The 15,068-nt window shown below is 40.8% G+C and overlaps 1 protein-coding gene across 1 annotated transcript in view; it reads left to right on the forward strand.

The window, feature by feature from the left end:
- The window catches only part of SNX31 (sorting nexin 31), a 56,647-nt gene that overhangs the window by 29,229 nt on the left and 12,350 nt on the right, over positions 1 to 15,068 (forward strand). The window contains exons 9-11 of the mRNA XM_003782442.1: positions 4,003 to 4,095; positions 6,283 to 6,486; positions 12,931 to 13,044. Of these exons, the coding sequence (XP_003782490.1) occupies positions 4,003 to 4,095; positions 6,283 to 6,486; positions 12,931 to 13,044 (411 nt within the window). The remainder of the gene's footprint in view (positions 1 to 4,002; positions 4,096 to 6,282; positions 6,487 to 12,930; positions 13,045 to 15,068) is intronic.

Consider the following 15,068-nt stretch of genomic DNA (forward strand, 5'->3'; position numbering starts at 1 on the left):
GACAATGGCCCCTGAGTGCTGGTGACAGAGGTCTGACCCAGCCCATTTAGGGCTTTACCTCTGGACACGGAAGAGTTGATGATAACTTATGAAAAATCGTCTGATCTAAACTCAATAGAAGTTCTGAATATATTTGAATAAACACCTTCACAAAAAAGAAAGATACTCTTGATTTTTTATGAGCTACCTTTGATTTTTTATAAGCAGATGTGCCCTATGATGTCCAAGGAGTCCAATGGATTCCCGCAACCTATTTCCTTTCTTCTCTCTCTCTTTTTTTTTCACATTATGTTAAATTTACACAAGCCTCTTCTTTTTTAAACAGAGTGATGTTAACAAAACGAGAGATTGCATTTAAAAGCATACATTTCTGGGCTTTCTCTAAAAATTTGAAGGTTCAGTCAATTCTGGGCCTGCATTTCAGCCCATGCAGTAACTTTGTACGAATTAGAAAAGGTGCCCCTTCCTCCAGGAGGGCCGAGCCCCACATGGGAACTCTGGTTTGGTGAGGAGTGGAGGGCTGGCCTGGCCTCCTGACTCTCCCTGGGCCCAGTGCCCTGAGCAGGCACATACATCCCTGGCCCTCCTCCACCCTGCTTCAGCCAGCCAGAACCCAGCGGCCTGTGCCTGCCTTTGATACCCACCTGTTCTCTATGCCTCGTACTGTGCCCTCTGTGGAGGGCGCTAGTGTGCGATAGAAGCTCACAAAAACCATAGCTTGGGTGATTTCCCTTTGAAAATTAGGTGCTGTATAAGTCCCTCTCGGCCAGTCTTCAGGGAAGGAATCATATAACTTTTTTTTTTTTTTTTTTTTTTTTTTGCAGTTTTTGTCTGGGGCCAGGTTTGAACCCGCCACCTCTGGTATATGGGGCCAGCACCCTACTCCTTTGAGCCATGGGTGCCACCCAGGAACTGTATAACTTTGTAGAGACATTTGTCTAAACTTGACTCACAGTCCGGACCAACTTAGAGCGAGGTGCTATATATAGTGCATTTGAGTGAAGACTTATAAACTCATAAACAGGGTCAACTCTTGAAAGGTAATAAAACAAAAACAGTTGTGTTACCTCTGCTGTTTGAGGATGCTGGTCTCCTACTGATGACTGATTACATCTTCAGTTAATACTTACCACCAGGAGTCCTGTTTATCTTCCTTTGTAGCCATGCCTTCTTTTTGATGTTGTTGCTCTGAGCTAACAGTCCTTTCAGGGTCCTAATTAAAGTGAATTCAGGAAAGAAAAAGATGCTTAGTTCTTCGTGTCCCTGATGATTCCTTTCTGGTGGGGTGTGTAGGTTCATTTATTTTCTTTTCTTTTTTGGGGGGGGAGGGGGAGACAGAGTCTCACTATGTTGCCCTCAGTAGAGTGCTGAGGCATCACAGCTCACAGCAACCTCTAACTCTCGGGCTTAAGTGATTCTCTTGCCTCAGCCTCCCAAGTAGCTGGGACCATAGGTGCCCACCACAACACCCAGCTACTTTTTTGTTGTAGTTGTCATTGTTGTTTAGTAGGCCTGGTCCGGGCTCGAACCCACCAGTCCCAGTGTACGTGGCCGGTGCCAGGCCTGTAGGTTCATTTCTGAGAACACTTAGCAGCAAGGAGAGAGTCTTGGGGCAGGTATGTGCCTATCTGGTAAGAAGTCAGTGGCTTGGGCAAGGGTCAGAGGGCTCGAGGGTAGTGCTCAGACATGGGTTTAATCTAATTCCTGCCACTCACTTCCTGGGTTATCTTGAATGTCATAACCTCTCTGAACCTCAATTTACCCATCTGTAAAATGGTGGTAATTGTTCCTCTCCTACTGAATATAGCAGTACCCCCTTATCCTTATCCAAAGTCTCACTTTCCCTGGATTCAGTTACCTGTGATCAACCATGGTCCAAAAATGTTAAATGGAAAATTCCAGAAATAAACAATTCATAACTTTTAAGTTGTGTGCAGCTCTGAGTAGCATGATGAATTCTCGTTCCATCCCACTCCATCCCACCCAGGACAGAAACCCTTCCTTTGCCCACCTGCCTGTTAGTCACTTTATAACATCTCAGTTATCAGATTGTCGAGGTAGCGCAACGCTTGTGTTCAAGTAACCCTTCTTTTACTTCATAGAGGCCCCAAAGTGCAAGAGTATTGTGCTTAATTTGTAAGTTAAACTTTATCAAAGTTGTGTATACCCAGTAAAAAACATGGCATAGATAGAGTTTGGTGCCCTCTGTGGTTTCAGGCCGCTACTGCAGGTCTTGGAAGGCACCCCGCAAAGATAAAGGGGCACTACTGGACCTGGGAAACAGTCAATGAGAAAATCTATCTAAAACCGGTTCTCAACAAATATTATTTTTCTCCTCTCTAAATCCTTTTCCCCAACGTCCAAAAGAGTGTTCTCTTCTTTCAGAGATAAAGCATGACCCTGAGGGACGTAACACATAGCCTTGTGTTCAGACTAAGGTGTAAATAAGCCCCTAGTAATTGGCAGAGGATTATTGAGTGTTTGCTGTATGTAGGACACAGGGCAAGATTCCCTAAGGCGGAGGGCACAGGGTCATCCCTTGGGGGGGTTGACCATCTAACTGAGGAACAAAGGCCCGTGCTGTTCAATCTTAATAAGTCACAGTAGCACAGGCTGGGGTTATGCAGCTGATGAGACTACAGCTCATACCAAGCTGTCTAGGGCCAGGTTGGCTAAAGGGGAGGGGATCTGGGTGCCAGTGGGAGAGGGATGAGCACAGGAAAGGGCCTGGAGCAGGAAGGCAGGCTGCAAATAATAGACAGCAGCCTTACGTCCATGTTTCATTCTGCTCCAGAACAACCCTGCCAAACTTCCAGAGGGGGCCATTGTCCTCCAGGCCATGTCTGCCTTCGAGCCCAGTGTCGCTCTGCCAGGGCTTAGGAAACAACCGAGAAATCCATTAAGGATTTGGGGTTTGGGGACACTTGGCAGTTACTCAAAGCTGACCAGACAGGGTCCGGCAATATATTCAATTTTTAATTTTTTAAAAAGTTGTAAAATTTTTGTCTTATAAACAAGGTGCAAATATGGAAGAGTTCAAAAATGAAGGTGACTGTCACCCCAAATCTGAAATCATCCCCACACATAAACTGTTTGCCGATGTGTTTATTTCATATATATCCATTTATGTGCACATGCATTGCCTCGACTCACAAGTATGCATGTGAGGTTTTTTTTGTTTTATATTTATTTTGTGTTTTATAAAAATTTAAGGTCTACTGCTATTGGGGCATATCATAATAGCATCTATCACACAGAGTGGCTGTGAGGATCGAGTTGAAATACTTAGAACACTGCCAGACACATCATTAGCACTATACAGGTTATTAACTAACAAGCTGAGACTTTTCATTAGTATAAACAATAACAATTATGGCCTTATCAATATGTTTTTTCCAACATCAATGTTTACGATTCAAATATATTTGTCACTTGGGATTTTGTGTGTGTGTTAATTGCCGAAACGTATCTTTTATCCATTTTCCTTTTGTGAATGTTTGCATTTCTCCTATTGCTTTATGTAAATATTAATGTTTTGTCATATGTGATGCCGCCATTTCCCCTGGTTTTCCATTTGATTTAATTTTGTTCTGGTGGCCTTTACATTTTCAGGTAATTATATATTACTATTCCTTCATTATGACATTTTGGCCTTTATATCTTAAAAAGATATTTTCTATCTCAAGATCAGATAAAGATAATCTTTTCAAGTTCTTTTATAGTTTTTTACATTTAAATCTTTGAGCTATCTGGAATTTATTTGATCAAGGAGTGCTGGGGAAAAAACTCATTTTATTTTCTTTGCCAAATGTTGCCAATTGTCCCCAAATGAATTGTTCTTCCTAACTCACTAATTTAAAGAGTAACCTCCCTAACATGCTAAGTCCTTCAATATGTGTCCATTTGGGTCTGTTCTAACAGCGCTTCATATACAAGTATGTTTTTGTCAGATTAATTCATTTCTGCTAAGATTGCTCATTTTACAATTTCTGTTGTTTTAAGGCAGTACAGGACATTGGAAAAGGATGGGCCAAACCCACACAGGTGCAGAGGGAGAAATTAGAAGCTCTCCAGAAAGAAGACAATCGAACAAAGGTGAATCAAATATTGTACCAAGAGAAATCCCTTGGAAGAGGGTTAAAGAAACATGTTGGATTTGAGCTGCTTCTGTCATTTATAAAGCACTGAAAGGCTCTTTAAAAAAAGAAAACTTTTATTGATTTTTCTGATTATAGAATTGATGAAAGCTTGTTGTTAAAAGGGTGTAAAAATACAGACCATAGTGAGTCCTTTGCCATGTTAATTGACATAGATCCTCAGAAATATTTTTAGTGACTACAGAGTATTCTATTTCATGATTATGTCATCGTCTGCCTAACCGGCTTTCTATTATTGGAAGTCAGGTTGTTTGTAGCTTTTGCTGCTATAAATCACTTTGGCAGGGAGCACCATGAGGCCCAGGACTGTGTCTAATTTCTACTTACTCTGTGGATTCACGGCACCTGCTACAGTTCCTGGCTGAAGTCCCTGCACACTGCAGCCAACATCCTGTCTTTGAATATGTGTTCTATTATTCCTCAGGATATATTTCTAAGCATCTGTTTTTAAAGCTTCCCTAACGGTGGTACCAACTCACACACCTCCTGCTCCCCAGCAGGGAATGAGTCTGACAAATAAGACATTTTAACAGAAGAAACGGCCTCTGCTTCACTGTGTTGTTTTTTTGTTTGTATGCTTTTGTCTTGGCCAATGTTCACAACTATAGCATTGATTTTAAACAGAATACAATTAAAATTTAGAGGACTTATGTATACTTAGGTTGACATCCAAAGTAATTCTTCAAAGGCTCAGACACTTTGAGATTTTAATTGATGGGCTACAGAAAAAAAAAGAAAGAAAGAAAAGGAAAAGGTACATACTGACATTATTTTTTACTATCCTTCCCAATCCCCCGGGGGTTCTACCTAAGCTTTGTCACAAAAACCTTGCAGTGGAGTTTCTCTGTATTTGCAAATTTGTACAATTACAGCTTCTATTTTGATGGGTAGAATATTGCTGGTACTTCAGACACAATCACAGATTGTATGTACCACCAGCAATTCTAAGCACATGCCTGCCCTATAAACTTCTTAATGTACTAAGAATATTATTTTTACAATGCTCTCCTTAAATGTGTACTTGTATTTTTTTCCACAAAGCAAATTTGATCTTCTCTAGTAAATGCTTTACTTAAATTTATCATATTATTCATAATAATGCATTTTAAAAATTTTGAAGACATGAATTAGGTGAAAAAAATGAAATCATTGAAATTAACTGAAATGTACTGGTAAATAACCAGCATTATTTGTGAAGTTCTTCTCCTGCTAAAGGAGCAAATGCATTAACAACTATTATTTTATGTATATATACAATAAAACTCGGAACTAAAAGTGAATAAAATTAATTTAAAGAATCATCTGATTCTAAATTAGAGATAGGCTAACTATGGTCCATGTGCCACTGTTGTATAGATAAAGTTTTATTGACACATAGTCACACTCATTCATGTTACGTTTAAGGCTGCTTTTGTGCTACAATGGCAGAGGTGGGTAGTTGCCATAGAACCCATATGCCCAGGAAGCTTAAAATACTTACTATATGTAAGTACTTGCCAGCCCCCTGATCCAAATGAAAATATACAAATATATCTTCTGTAATTACCTATGTTGTGTTATTCAGATACAATCTTCTTAAAAGAAATAATTTTTCAAGTATAAAAATCTTTGTGGATTTCTGTCTCTTGATTTTCATATAGTTAGTAATATCACAATACTCCTTTATTGAATAGCAAATACCAATACTCATCTTAAAGAGGTTATTTATTCATCTTCAACTCTCTTGCAAAATAGAGCTTCACCATTTTTTTTTTTTTTTTTGAGACAGAGTCTCAAGCTGTCACCCTGGGTACAGTGCCGTGGTGTCACAGCTCACAGCAACCTCAAACTCTGGGCCTTAAGCCTCTCAAGTAGCTGGGACTACAGGTGCCCATCACAATGCCCAGCTATTTTTAGAGATGAGGTCTTGCTCTGGCTCAGGCTGGTCTCGAACCTGTGAACTCAGGCAATCCACCCATCTCAGCCTCCCAAGTGCTGGGATCACAGGCATGAGCCACCATGCTTGTCCAGGTCGTGATTCCATGTGTTCTGTGAGGATGGCAGGAGCTTGTGATGTGAGGTTTCTGTTTGCTTCAAATGGTCTTTTGCTTCCCTCTACCCGTCACCTGCCCTGATTTTGGAACAGTTTTTGGAGCTGTGCCAGGAGGTACAGCACTACGGGTACATGCAGCTGGACCCATGCACCTGCGACTGTCCGGAACCAGGCTGTGGGGCTGTCCTCTCCATCGGCAACAACGAGATCAGCTGCTGCATCACCCTGCCTGGTGACCAGACCCAGGATGTCGTTTTCCAGATGAATGGGGTGAAGTGCTGGCAGGTCACTTTCCTTGTGAGTATCTTGACACCTTGCTTTGCCCATGGTTGCAAGTTTTCACCTGTGATTTTAAAATCCTGTTGCTCTGGGGTGGGGAAGGGGATTAGGATACTCCCACTTGATGGGCACAATGTGAGATATGGAACGCCTCTTGGGTGCAGACACAACTACAAATGCAAATATTGTAACCTAGTTGTACCCTCACATTAACCTGAAATTTAAAAAAATAAATATAAACGAATGGCAAAAAAATAAATAAGATCCTGTTGCTCTTGGATGACAAAGTTGGCTCTGGGGAGACAGGTTTGCTGTCTGTATCCCCACCTTGACTAGAGTGGCATCTAAGCCACGGTGCACTTCATTCAGTGGTAAAACCTATCTGCAGTCTGGTGTGGGTTCCCAGAAGACTTCCTACCTTCTAAAAGCAGACCTCTGCTGCTTGAACCATTACCATTTATTGAGTGCTTACTATGTGCTCAGTGCTGGTAAGATCACTACCCTTCAAAACTGGCCGTGACCAGCAGAGCTCTTCCTCAGGAGCCCTGGCTTGTGCTTGCATCACCAGCTCCTTACAAGAGAAACTCTTATCAGATTTATTGAGTCCCTACATTGTACCAGGTGCTCTGCTGGCCACCACCACATCTGTTATTAAATTCTCCCAGAACTCATTCAGCTAAGTGCGGTCATCCTCTTTGCACAGGAAACTGAGGTTGACTAGTAAAGGGAAAAAGCTAATAGAGCAGCCATGATGGCCATTTGTTAAACCCATGAGCTCCCTGGGGACTTTTTAGCTGTCTAGCACTTGCCCTCTCTGGAGCATTTGACACTATCAACAATTTCTTGCTTCTCAAAACTTCCTCTCCTTCCCCCACTATTACTGTGAGCCAATTCTCCCTCCACGCACTGCCCACAGGCTGGGGTTTCCCGGGGGGCCATTTCTAGCATCTGTCCCCTACATATCTCTGAAATCGATAGCTCAGCTCCCTCTCCAAGGCCCAGGATTTCCCGCTCCCTTTAGATGCCTCATGGTATCTCACTGACATCTCAAACACAACCTTTCCCAAAGGCAGACTCCTACTTCCCTCCCTCTGCCTGTTGTGGAGTTCCTCCTCCTGGGTCCCTGGCTTGGTAAACGGTACTTTCTCTGCTACCCCTACCTTCCAAACCAGGAATCGTGAAACTAGCTGTTTTCTCCTCACTCTCATCCTGCATGTGTACGTGCTGATGGAGGCCAGCCCTGTCATCCCTCAGAGCCTCCCACTGTTTCTGCACTCACAGCTCAGTCTCAGCATTGCCTACATGGATGGGTGGACCGGCTCCCTGCCCGCTCTACCCCCCAGGGGTCAGAGAAAATACTTGACATGATTTCAGTCCTTTAAAGAAACTTGCTTTATGGCTCCACATTTGATCTTTCCTGGTAAGTGTTTCCTATGTGCTCAGAAAGAATGTGCCTTCTGCTATTTTTCTGGAGTATTCCGTAAATGTCAATTACTTTAGGGATTGACTTTTTCTTTTTTTTGCTCAGCATAATTCTTTAGAAGTTCATCCAGTCGTTTGTCTCCTTTCCTTGCTGAGCAGGAGGGCACGATAGGCACGTGCCAAACTTTGTTTTAACCATTTACCCACTGAGGAACATCTGGTTGTTTCCAGTTTTTAGCTATTAGGAATCGAGCTGCTGTAAATATTCATGTACGGGGTTTTGTCTTTCCACGAGTCTTCATTTCTCTGGCATGAACACCCAGAAGAGCAGCTGCAGGGTCATACAATATCGCGTGTGTGCTTTTTTAAGAAACTGTTGGACTGTTTCAGAGAATGGCTACCCATTTACCTTCTCACCCGCGAGGTATGAATGACCCGGTCTCTCAGCATCCTCATCAGCTTTTGGTGTTGTCACTGTTTTGTATTTTAGTCACTCTGATAGGTATGTGCAGGCATCCCCCCAGTTATAAAAGAGATAGGTTGAATTTGTATGTAAGTTGAAACAAGTACATTTATCTACCACCTGTGAGAGCCTCCATTCATAAGCACAAGTCTAACTTCAATTGAATGTTTGTAACTCTGGGACTTACTGTATTAGCCTCCATTTATAAGTGAAAGTCAGATGTTTGTAACTCAGGAATTGCCTATAATAGCTTTTCATTGTGATTCCAATTTGCATTTCCCTCATGGCTCCTGAGGCTGAGCATCTTTCACGTGCTTACCGTGTTTCCTCGAAAATGAGACCTACCCCCAAAATAAGCCCTAGCAGGATTTCTATGCATTTGTTAAATATAAGCCCTACCCCGATAATAAGACCTAGTGATGCATAGCCACGCCATGCATTTCTGCGCAGAGCAATAATGAAGACTGGAATACCTTTTATCTGCCACAGCTCCTTTCTCCGAGCCGTTCACACTTGCATGGGTGCGCATGTGGTAACTGTGGTCACAGGCATCCCATTGCACACGTGTGAACGGCTAGGGGAGAGGAGTTCACACATCACTAGCGCCAGCCCCACCAACAAGGTCGGCTCCCCCCATCAGGTTCCAGAAGAAGATGACTTAACCGTATTTGAATAAATGTATATTGTTGTATTATACTTAATAAAAATAAGACATCCCCTGAAAATAAGCCCGAGTGTGTCTTCTTGAGAAAAAATAAATATAAGACAGTGTCTTATTTTGGGGGAAACATGGTACAAGATCTGTACATCTTCAGTGAAATGTCTCCTCAGATGTTTAATTCATTTTCTAATTGGATTATCTGCATTTTTACTGTTGAATTTTGAGCATTCTTTATGTAATCTAGATACTAGTCCTTTATGGACCATCTAGTTTGCAAATATTTTCTCTTACTCTATAGTTTTTTATCTTCTTAAAAAGGGTCTTTGGCAGATAATTTTGATGAAATCTAACCTATCTTTTTTTTCCTTTTATGAATTATACTTTTGATATCAAGTCCAAGAACTCTTAGCTAAACCTTAGACTCTGAAGTTTTACTATTTTTTTCTTGAAAGGTTTATAGTTATGGCTTTTACATGTTAGTCCTTGATCCATTTTGAGTTAATTTTTTATAGAGAGTATGAAACTTAAAATAAGGTTTCCTGTTTGGGCTGTGGAAGTCGAGTTGCTCTGGTACCATTTGTTGAAATGGCTGCCTTTCTTCAATTAAGTTTTTACATCTCTGTCAAAAATCATTTGGGCACATTCATGTGGATCTATTTCTGGCTCTCTGTTCTCTCTTGATGATACATGTATATATTCCTCCACCAAAGTCACATAATTTTTGTCTTTCTTTCTAAGAGTTTTATTGAGGTCTAACTCATGTACCATACAATTCACCTGTATAAAGTATACAATTCAGTGGTATTTAGTGCATTCAGAGTTGGGCAACCTTCACCACAGTCAGTTTCAGAACACTTAATCTCAGAAAGAACCCAAACCACTTACCTGTTACCTCCCCATCCCCCCAACTACTAACCAAGAAAACCACTAATCTGCTTTCTTCCCCTGTAAATTAGATTTGTCTATTCTAGACAGTTCATATTAATGGAATTATGTAATAGGTGGTCTTCCTGACTAGCTCTTTACTTGGCATGTTTCAAAGGTTCATCTTGACTATAGCATGTTATCAGTACTTTATTTTTTTTTAATGGCCAAATCATATTTCACCAAACAGTTACAACACATTTTATTTATCCATTCATCCATCAGTGGACATTTGGATTGCTTCTACCTTTCTGGCTGTTGTGAGTTATGCTGCTATGAACATTTGTTCAAAAGCTTTTGTGTGAAGTTATGTTTTCATTTTCCTTGGGTATATACTAAGAGTAGAATTACTGGGTCAAATGGTAATTCTATGTTTAAACTTTTGAGGAACTGCTAGCCTGTTTTCTACAGTGGCTGTACCATTTTATATCCCCACTAGCAGCAGATAGAGGTCTGGTTTCCCCATATCTTTACCAGTACCATGTTTCCCCCAAAATAAGACCTACTCAAAAAATAAGCCCTAGCAGGATTTCTATGCATTTGTTAAATTTAAGCCCTACCCCGATAATAAGACCTAGTGATGGGCATGGATATGCAGCATATCTGCATAGCCACACCATGCATTTTGGAGCAGAGAGGAAGACATCCCCTGAAAATAAGCCCTAGTATGTCTTCTTGAGAAAAAATAAATATAAGACAGTGTCTTATTTTTGGGGAAACACGGTACTTATGATTATCTGATTTTCTTTTATTTATTACAGCCAACCTAATGGGTATCATTGTATTTATTAATGGGTGGTTTTATTTACTTCAGTATTTTTTCTCTCTGCTTTATTTTGGGTAGTCTCTATTGCTGTGGCTTTAAGATTATTGATATTTTCTTATATAATGTCTAGTATTGCTATTTATACCATCCAGTGCATTTTTACTTCTAATATTGTATTTTTCATCTCCTATTTCTCTCTTTACCATGCTTCTATTTTTTTTCCCCAATTCCCAAGTGTGCGGAACATACTTTAAATAACTGTTTTAATGTTTTTATCTACTATCCATCATCTCCGTCATTTCTGGATCTGTTTCTATTGATTGAGTTTTCTCTCCTACTTTCAGATAATATTTTCCTTCCCCTTTTCATGCCAGGTAATCTTTTGGTGGGATGTCAAACATCGTCACATTTTACATGGTTGAATTTTATTAAATTCCTTAAAAGAGTATTAGACTTTGTTCTGACATGCAGGTAAGTTACTTGGGATTAGTTTTACTTTTTTGAGGTTTGCTTTTAAGCTTCTGCAAAATCCAGAGTAGTCTTTAGAGCTAATTTAGCCCTTTACTCCAGAGGTACTCATCTTAGAACTCTACCCAACATCTTGGCCTTGTTGCTCTATCCTGACTGATGGGAACATGAACTCTCTGCAGCCTTATTTGTGACCTCCTGGAATTGTTCAGGTTACTGTTTTTCAGCTCTTTCCCTAGCCTCACAGAGTTTACTCTCCATGTACACAGATTTGAGAGGAGGCCTCAGAGCTCTGTGTATAATGCCCTGCTCTTTGGTATTCTGCCCAATAAATTTGAACTTTAGCTTCTTTAAACATCTCTTTCTCCTCAACTCAACAAGATCTCTGGGATCTGTTTGGGTTCCCTGTCCTTGAGCTACACCCTGAAAACTCCTTTCGGCAGTAAGCTGGGATAATGGTGGGACTCACTTGTTTGGTTTCCTTCTTTCTGGGTTAACAATCCTGCATTATCTGTTGTTTGACGTCTGAAAACAGCTATTCCCAGTTCATTTTTTACACTGATGCTGTCAGACCCATATTTTAAAAATATAAATCTAATTGTATTACTTCCCAGCTTTTAAGTATATATGTGTATATGTTTGTGTGTGTGTGTATATATACATATATATATATATATATATTTTTTTTTTTTTTTTTCTTGAGGCAAAGTCTTATTATGTTACCCAGGCGGGTCCTGAACTCTTGGGCTCAAAGAATTCTGCCTCAACCTTCTGAGTATCTGAGATTACAAGTTATTTATCTGTGTCTGGCTAAAATCTCTTGACGTCTGTTGCCCTCTGTAGGGAAAAGATCCTTAGCTTATAAAACCTATAAGAGTTATGGCTGCTTGGTAGCAAGCAACAGAAACCAATGCTAGTAGAAAAAGGGAATTATTGGAACAATGTGTAGTAACCTACACATTCAAAGGAAAAGCTGAAGCTTATGAAAAGCAGGGACCAAAGAAGGTCAGATTTATAGGAAACAGGAACTCTTTATTGGGGCCTGTTCTTTGGGTGTCTCTACTCTGGAATCAAACGAGGAACACACAGAATTACTTATCCACTGGTCTAACCTTGTGTCATATGCCACCTTCTGACTCACCATTCCCTGACAGTCCTACATAGATAACCTCCAGTGGAAGAGACATGGTTTTCCCAAGAGAATTTGAGACCCCATACTTGGGAGAAGAGTGATAGATGCTGTATAACAAAAGTCACAGATGTCCCCTAGCCAGCTTTCAGGATCTGGTCCTACCCTGCCTCTAACCTCTTTTCACACCACCCTCTGTGCACGGAGGCTGAGTTGCAGCCAAACTCCATCCCTCACGGTGTCTCCAATGTGCCAGGCTTCCTTCTGCCTCAGTGAATTTGCACTTGCTCTTTCTTCTACCTGGGACCACCTCTCACCTTCACTCCCACCCCCCAAAACAAAACAAACGTGGATAGTTTCTACTTTGCTCAGATGCCTCCTCCCTCCAGCAAGCCCCCCGTCCCCTCCCAGCCTGGGTTAGCTGCCCATTCCTGTTTATTTCCATAGACCTGTGTCTGCTTCTGCTCCAGCGCTCACAGCACCACACTGTGCTGGTTTACTTTTGTGGCTCCTCAATCCACTGATAGCTTCTTGGCCATAAGGACAGTCTTGTTCATTTTGACATTTTGGCCAGCACATTAACAGACATTTAAACTTCTATTGAATATCAAATATCTTTTCCTCTGCAGGGAACTCTGCTGGATTTGGATGGGCCCCAGCGAACTCTCAACCAGAACTTGGAGCTCAGATTTCAATACAGTGAGGATAGTCGCTGGCAGTGGTTTGTTATTTATACCAAGCAGGTGAGTTCTCAGGGCAGTGCATGAAAACCTTCTGTGCTGAAATGTTGTCTTGCTTGCTGGGTGGAAAAAAGCACATTACCCAGCCCAACTAGAGCAGGGCACTGGAGTGTGCCACACACTCTCTTTCTGGACTGCAATGACTTTTTATTTTGTTTTATTTTGCTGGTCACAATGGCCTTCATATCAGTTACAAATGAATTTAATTACCAAGCAATAGGAGATTCAACCAACAGTGGCTTAGACCAGGTGTCTGTAAACTTTTCTTAAAGGACCAGCTGGTAAATACTTTAGAATTTGAGTTCTAAAGTATGATCCTTTTTGCAATTACTCTGTTGGAAGCAGCCATAGATAGCACATGATGTCCCCTGGCTGCGTTCCAGTAAAGCTCTATTTACAAAAACACAGGGTGGGCTGGATTTGTTTCCTTACTTCTGGCTTAGCCAATACACATTTTAAATTATCTCAATAACACTGGAGGTAAAGATTGGATTGCTAATATTCTTTTTTCTCTTCAGGGCCTTTTCCAAGCAGATCAAAAGCTACAGGTCCAATATTCCTTATTCGAAATGCTTGGGACCAGAGGCTTGGGATTTAGGATTTTTTTGGATTTTGGATTTTTTTTGATTTTGTGTTTCATAACAACAGTTAAGAAAACAATAGATCACATAGGCAGCCATAGTCCTATAAGATTTTAATACCATATTTGTACTGTACTTTTTCAATGTTTAGGTGCCTACATACTTACTGTTGTGTTTCACTGCCCGCGTATTCAGTACAGTAACATGCTGCACAGGCTTGTAGCTGAGGGGTATAGCAGGCTGTATCATCTCGGTGTGTGTGAGTACACTCCAGGATGTCCACACAATGACAACATTGTCCAACAATGCATTTCTCAAAACATATATCTGCCATTAAGCAGTGCATGTCTGTACATAATGAGTTATCTGGAAGGTGAGACTGAGTCTAAACACAAAATTTATTTCATATATACCTTAGTCTGAAGGTTATTTTATGTAATGTTTTAAGTAATTTCATGCAAACAATAAAGTTCTATGCATTAAACCATCAAAAAAGCAAAGGTGTCACTAGCTCAGCCACCCATGTGGACACTCTGCAATTATTTGACCACCATTCCCAACTCTGAATTTATATGCTACCAATAAGTAATAATTTTCTTACATTTATTCACGTGTAAGTAGTTAATAGTAGAAAGTGTGATGGTCCCTAAATACAGTGAAAAAACTATGTGTTCCGGGTAACTGAGCACAGTAGTCTCACCAGAATACCCATAGCAGATGCTAAAGACCAGCAATGAAAACCGTGTCATGTGCCTGAATTTTGACTGTTACCAGTCACACAGGGTCAGGCATGGAATTCTCCATTTGTAGTGTTTTCCACTTGTCCTTGCTCCAGAAGTTCCGGCTTTTGGATTAGGAATGCTTAATCTGTATCTCACATCTCTGAAAAGCAAAAGCTTTACCCTGGAAATCCCCCAGTAGACTTTCTGTTATGTCTCATTGGCCACACTGGGCCTTATTACGACTCTTCGTTTCAGGGCAGTTTGCAAATCAGGCAACAAACAAGAGAAATAGGATTTATGATTGGCTTAGAGGAAGCCTGAATCATCACCTGGGGCTGAGCATTTTATCATCCCAAATAAAAATCACCATTTCTTAGAAGACAAGAAGGGGCAATGGCTATTGGGTAGCCAACTAGCCATGTCTGCTATAGGCTTAAAAAAAAAACCCTAATTTTCTAAACACCAAAATCCAATTGAAAAATTCTGTTTACTGAATTAAGCGATTTCAAATTGGAATCAAAACTACAGATGTTCTAAGATGAAATCAAAACAGTAAAGTAAACTTTGAGTCCCTGGTGATCATGCTAAATTCCACGGAGCCTTCTGGTTTCTGGTAATCAACGCCCTCTTTCAACACTCTGCTTCTTTTTTTTTTTGAGACGGAGCCTCAAGCTGTCCCCCTGGGTAGAGTGCCGTGGCATCACAGCTCACAGCAACCTCCAAC

Source organism: Otolemur garnettii, unplaced genomic scaffold, assembly GCF_000181295.1.
Source record: "Otolemur garnettii isolate 467f Iridium unplaced genomic scaffold, OtoGar3 scaffold00004, whole genome shotgun sequence".
NCBI classification, from domain to species: Eukaryota; Metazoa; Chordata; class Mammalia; order Primates; family Galagidae; genus Otolemur; species Otolemur garnettii.